Source organism: Rhagoletis pomonella, unplaced genomic scaffold (genome assembly GCF_013731165.1).
Source record: "Rhagoletis pomonella isolate Grant_MI unplaced genomic scaffold, Rhpom_1.0 Rhpom_scaffold_00001, whole genome shotgun sequence".
Lineage (NCBI taxonomy): Eukaryota > Metazoa > Arthropoda > Insecta > Diptera > Tephritidae > Rhagoletis > Rhagoletis pomonella.
The window spans coordinates 19,011,390-19,017,431 of NW_023458555.1; the positions used below are offsets into that span (position 1 = coordinate 19,011,390).

Here is a 6,042-nt window from a genome sequence, read left to right on the forward strand (position 1 = left end):
TTATATGTTTACACAGACACTTATGCACGTACATATGCTGGCATTAGGGGGGTGCGTAAATAGTAATATTTAGGCTGAAGGCCTAAACAGTAAAAATTTCGAAGTTCTCTTCTTGGAGCATTCAAATTTATTTTCTCAAGTGGGGCAGAACAATCAAAATCTCCCTGGATAATTCCATAATGTTTTATATGGGTTTAGGACTTAAAAGAAGTAAACGAGCATTATATGATGGAACAGGATCAGTGAATTCAGCTAATTAACAATTTTGGAATAGGCCGCCAAATAATAGCAGAGAACGTATATAACGCCCTAGTACGGTTGCCAGTAAAAAAGCCTGGCACAATTCCTACGTCGGGCCTACTCAGGTGAAGCAGAGTTTTTGTCCTCTTACCTTTTGTTTTTGTCCAACAATATTGGCCTTCCTTTCACCCAGATATAATAATTTCGCGGTGGTAGGTAATAAAATCAACGGAAATAAGGTCAATTGACTTTATTTCCCACCCTGGTGCGAAATAAACTCAATTGACATTATTACCTTTTCAAAAGCGAAATAAAATTCATTGACATTATTGCTCTTTTAAACATTAAATTTGCTTAGCTTCGCGGCGGCCCGGTCACGCTACGCCGTGGATTTGGAGATGGTTTCGGTCCTCTGTCTTACCAAATTATATCTATTGCCCTATTGTCTCCTGATTAGCTTTCGCCTTATTCAAGGATAGCTTAATCTAGATAGCACAGATTCCATGAGAGCTCGTCACCAAGAATAGCTCCCAGATATTTCACTTCTTCAGAGAAGTACATTTTTTCTCCTCGTGGACGTAGTTCTCCAAAGTTGACCTTTTTTCCTAGTCTTCTTAGAGCTAACGTTTTAATAAATTGACTGCACCATTTGGCGACTATGTTCAGTGCATTCTGATTAAGCAGACAGTATCTCAACGTAGAGGCTTTTGCCACGAAGAGAGCAGAGTAGCTCGTATTCGTCGAAGTGAGATTCCTTCAGCCTGTGGGCATGCTTTCCGACTCTTTCCTAATGGTATTGATTCTAGACTTGAGGGCTCTGGCATTCCCAAAGCATATGGGACAGTGTTACTGTTATCAAAAGCACCTTTCGCCTCCAAAAAGCAGCCTACGTCCAATTCTTTATGCTACTTAGACAATTAATTTTTTTGTGAGAATCTGCATATTGAACTTCATAGCCGATGGTCAAACTCGTTTTAATGCAAAGTCTTTTCTGGCCGCCATAGACGAGCGGTTAGCGGTGACCCCTACCACCCGGTTGCACACAGTTTCGATTCCTGGATCTGTAATAACTTCCCCTTGCATGCCTATCCGTGATCCTTCTCGTGGTTTTTAGTAGAAGAATATAAGTTTGATGGGTCGGCATGACTTTGTTCGGTTTGTTGATTTCCCCCTACTCTGGGAATGTACCTAACCTACACTTCTTACTGTTTGTGCGTTGGGTATCCCCAAGCATAGCATCTATTAATGATCTACATAGATTTCATCTTTTACATATGTAATTTTATTAGAAAAATCGCTAAACCCCTTAGTTATAATTGGTCTACTAATAACAATATTTTAATTCTTATTTTTCAGACCCTTAACCTTTCGATGCGTTCAGCTGGACAAACGGCCACAGGCTATCTAATCAATCTGCTCTCCAACGATGTAAATCGCCTTGATTATGGTTTTATTTTCATGCACTGGATTTGGATATTGCCTTTGAATGCTATGCTAATTTGCTATCTCATTTGGTTGCGCAGTGGTTGGGCCGCCATTGTGGGTGTTGTAAGCATTCTACTTCAAACTATTCCCATACACACTGCCTTCAGTAAGTTGTCTTCGAAATTACGTATGAAAATCGCCGAACGCACCGATGCACGCGTTGGCATCATGAATGAATTGGTGCAAGGAATACAGGTGATTAAAATGTACGCCTGGGAGAAACCCTTCCAGGCTGTGGTGGGCGAAGCACGCCGACGTGAAATTAAACAAATTCGTTACGCTTCCTATTTGCGTGGCTTCTACTTGAGTACTATGGTGTTCACTCAACGTTCCACGCTCTACATCACCATCGCAACAGCGGTACTAATGGGAAATCAAGTTTCAGCGGATATGGTTTTCTCAAGCGCTAGCTACTATCATATACTACAAACGGTTGCGGCCGTTTGGTATCCGCTCGCAGTGTCATTCGGTGCTGAGGCATTAGTATCGCTAAAGCGTGTTGAATCGTTTCTACTCCAGGAGGGACACGATGAGAAGGTAAACGGGCTGACACATAGGAAGAGCGAACCTAAAGGAGATGAACGTAATGCTTCCACAGCAATTGTACTCAAACAAGTGAATGCGAATTGGGATTTGGCGAAACCGCAGCTTACATTGCAGAATATCAATTTGAAGATAGAGAGAGGACAATTATGCGCTGTTATCGGGCCAGTGGGTGCGGGTAAGGTAAGTGTAAAATTATTTCTCTGTATATATTGTAAAACTAATAAATTTATGTTTTTAGAGCTCATTGTTACAACTGCTGCTGTCCGAATTGCCGATCATAGATGGCGAAGTGGTTATACGAGATGAACTTTCTTACGCCGCTCAAGAGCCATGGCTATTCGCCAGTACTGTGCGCAATAATATACTATTCGGCGAATCTTACGATCGCAAGCGCTATCTGGCAGTGACTAGGTGTTGTGCCCTTACTAAGGATTTCCAACAGCTAGCCAATGGTGACAAGACGAATGTGGGCGAACGTGGCGCATCATTGTCCGGTGGACAGCGTGCGCGTATCAGGTAAATTGCTGTCGTCTAAATTCTATATTTACTAATTATATAAAGAGAAGTCCCTTTTTTGTAACAGGTAATCTCGCGAACGGCTAGTCCGATTTTCATGAAATTTTGTATATAAATAGCTCTCAGCAACCACCATGTCATAGGCCAAAAAAAGTTACTCTTTCCGGTAGGTTGACCAGGGACCGATCTATTCGAAGAAATCGTATTTATGGTCCGATTTGCTTAAAATTTAGTACGTTGGTAGCTTTTTGCCTAGATTAGCATATATGATTTTTTCCCAGAAAGTGGATCAGGGACCGCGCATTGAGCACTCTCTAAATATTATTTGATTTCAATAAATAAAATGGGGGTATAATCTTTTCGGTATAGAACAATCTTAGGGGGCGGCGGCATTAAAATTTCGGCTTTACTGTTGATTGGCCCGCTCTAATTAGAAGCCTTGGAGAGTGGCCCCACTACTGAAAACCGTCAAAGCAGCCGACAAAGGCGAGTCTCATCGCCCGATAACTCTCTTTTTCCCAAGTAGCCAAGAAACTTGAGACTTTACTACTCCGTACTTTACGTACAACTTATCAAACTCATCATCGATATGTTTTCCGTAAAGTGTACAGCTCTAAGCTCTATAAACACTCAGAAGCGAAATGGCTTCTATGTGTTGGACTTGCAAAGCTACTAGAAAACATTGAGATATAGTCCCTCTCACTGGGACTAAAACAGTCAGCACTATTTTGTTATCCAACTTCTAAGCCAAGAAGAATTAAGCAGGGGCTTCACATATGTGTTTAACTTCAACATATCGAAGCTCGCTGAGCCACCGGAGTGCGTTTCACTGATCTTATATGCTAACAACTGTTCGATATTGACTTTTGTCTTCTCCAAGTAAGATAGAGAGAGCGTGTGGGTCTGATAGTGAATGAGGACAAAACAAAGTATCTCCAAAACAAAGGAATCCTGTGCGATGGAAATATCAAGTGGAGAAGAACTTGTTTTCACTTGGGATTTACAATTGACAATGAAGAGAAAATACTGGCGTTATAGCGCCAATCAAAAAGAATGATGAAAGTGATTGATTATCTATCCGATCTTTATTGCTTCTCACTGCAGGGAGCATACCATCTTACCATCAATGATCAACCGCGCCAACTGTTAGGCACGTCAGAAGGCTTCTTCATGAAGCCAAGGACGAGATCCAGACATAAATTGCACAACAATGGAACCCGACGTTGGACAGATAATTTCAATTCTCGTCCGTGAACTTCGTCGTCGGAATTTATCCATCATCCTTCGCAGAAGAAGATTTAAACCCGCCCGGGAGGCCTGTATTGCGTTTGCACAATTACGATCTGGACACTGTAGTTGACAGTTTCTATTTTGCCGGCCCAGTTGAAGAAAGGATCATTCAATATCCTCGAGTAGCTTATAAGTCTAATAGGCGGCACACACGGTGCATCTGACTCGTGAATCATTTTTGTACGTATTGGCTCGGCTTTCGACTACACACAGTTGAGTCACTCAGAGTCATGCCAGAGTCATGTCGGTGTAACTAACACATATTTATTTTCTCTAACACATCCAAACCGACTCGCGAGTCAGACGCAAGGTGTATGCCGCCTATTAGTCTGCTAGCACAGTTGTTTCGGGTTATATAGTTTACGTTTTGCTGGGTACCTTGGGTCGCGGGTATTTTCATTTCGGAAATAGCAAGCCTTTTGAGTTATTCGTTTACAGTGAATAGATTTCACTGCAGATTAAGGATTTAGATAAGGAAATCTCTCGAACAATTTCCAAAGCCTTTTGTACCAATATTTCGTTTTGCATGATTTGTTTTCTGTTATTTAATCCAAAACTTGGAATAAATAAGAAATAAAACTTAAAAATAAATACAATCGAAATTCTTGTAATTTCATGTTGTCTTTATATATTTTGTACATTTGTTTCCAGCTTAGCACGTGCCGTCTACAAACCCGCTTCCATTTATCTTCTCGACGATCCACTTGGTGCTGTGGATGCGCACGTCGGGCGCCATCTTTTCGACGAAGTCATCGGTCCACGTGGCCGTTTGGCCTCCGAAAAAGCAACACGCGTTCTCATTACCCATCAAGTACACTTCCTTACCGAAGCCGATTGGATTGTAATTTTGGAAAATGGTTGCATATCACATCAAGGTACCTACGAGGAGCTATCTAACAGTGATTTAGATTTTGCTAAACTACTTGAGCGCATAAAGGAGAAGGAGTGTGAAGATGAAAACGAATCGATTTTGTCATACGATCTGAGTACCTACGAAGTTGAAGACATACCGTATATTGATGGTGAGGGAGATGGCTATCAATCGCTACGTCGTACCAGTGTTAATGATGGTTGCCTAACACGAAAATCGGTTAGTCTGGCCATTAGTTCGGTACCAGATCTCTCCGAAAATTTGGGTAGACCTGAAGATCAGGCGACGGGTGGAGTTTCAGGACGTGTTTGGTGGGAATATTTCCATGCTGGTAGCAATCTTTGCGGTTTGATCTTAATGACGATTTTCATGCTAATGTCGCAGGTGGTTTGCAGTGGATCTGATTATTTTGTAAATATTTGGACACAACAAGAATATTTGCGTTCGCTAAGTAAGCCAACCACGTTTACCACATTCGAATGTTTGTACGTATATGGTGTACTGATAATTGCTGTTATTTTGGTAAGTCTTTAAATTGTGTAAAAATACCTAATAATAGATTGGCGCTTACACATATGTTAGTGTTTGTCCGAGCTTCTTCTCCGAATTGTGGCGTGCCCCTTGATGTTGCCGGAGGGACCTACAGTTTTACGCTGACTCCGAACGGCGATTGTATTTTTTATGAGAAGCCTTTTTTTCATGGCAGAAAAACACTCGGAGGTTTGCCATTGCCTGCCGAGGGACGACCGCTGTTAAGAAAAACCCTTTTTTCTATATTTTTTGCGATGTTGCTTTGACCAGGGTTTGAACCCAGGTGCTGCGGAGTGGGAGCGCGCACTGCTTACCACTACACCACAGCGGCCTCCGAAATATTAATTTAGAATGGTGGTGATTGATATACAAATTACTGATTTAACCCTCTGTTGTGTGATGTGGCCTACGCAGGCCATTTCGATTGTCAAAGGTGTATATCTTTCGTTAAATCTTTTAGAATCGGCGACAATATGCCATATCCGTCGACGAAGTAAAGAGTATGTGAATTCTACAACCATTGCCGGCGAATGTATAAGGAAAAAAACGGTTTTACAAAAAAA

General features: G+C 41.6%; 1 protein-coding gene across 1 annotated transcript in view; it reads left to right on the forward strand.

Moving 5' to 3' along the window:
• The window catches only part of LOC118740504 (multidrug resistance-associated protein 4-like), a 24,884-nt gene that overhangs the window by 9,768 nt on the left and 9,074 nt on the right, over nucleotides 1–6,042 (forward strand). Inside the window, exons 5-7 of the mRNA XM_036472063.1 lie at nucleotides 1,597–2,451; nucleotides 2,510–2,787; nucleotides 4,729–5,470. Coding sequence (XP_036327956.1) covers nucleotides 1,597–2,451; nucleotides 2,510–2,787; nucleotides 4,729–5,470 — 1,875 coding nt within the window. The remainder of the gene's footprint in view (nucleotides 1–1,596; nucleotides 2,452–2,509; nucleotides 2,788–4,728; nucleotides 5,471–6,042) is intronic.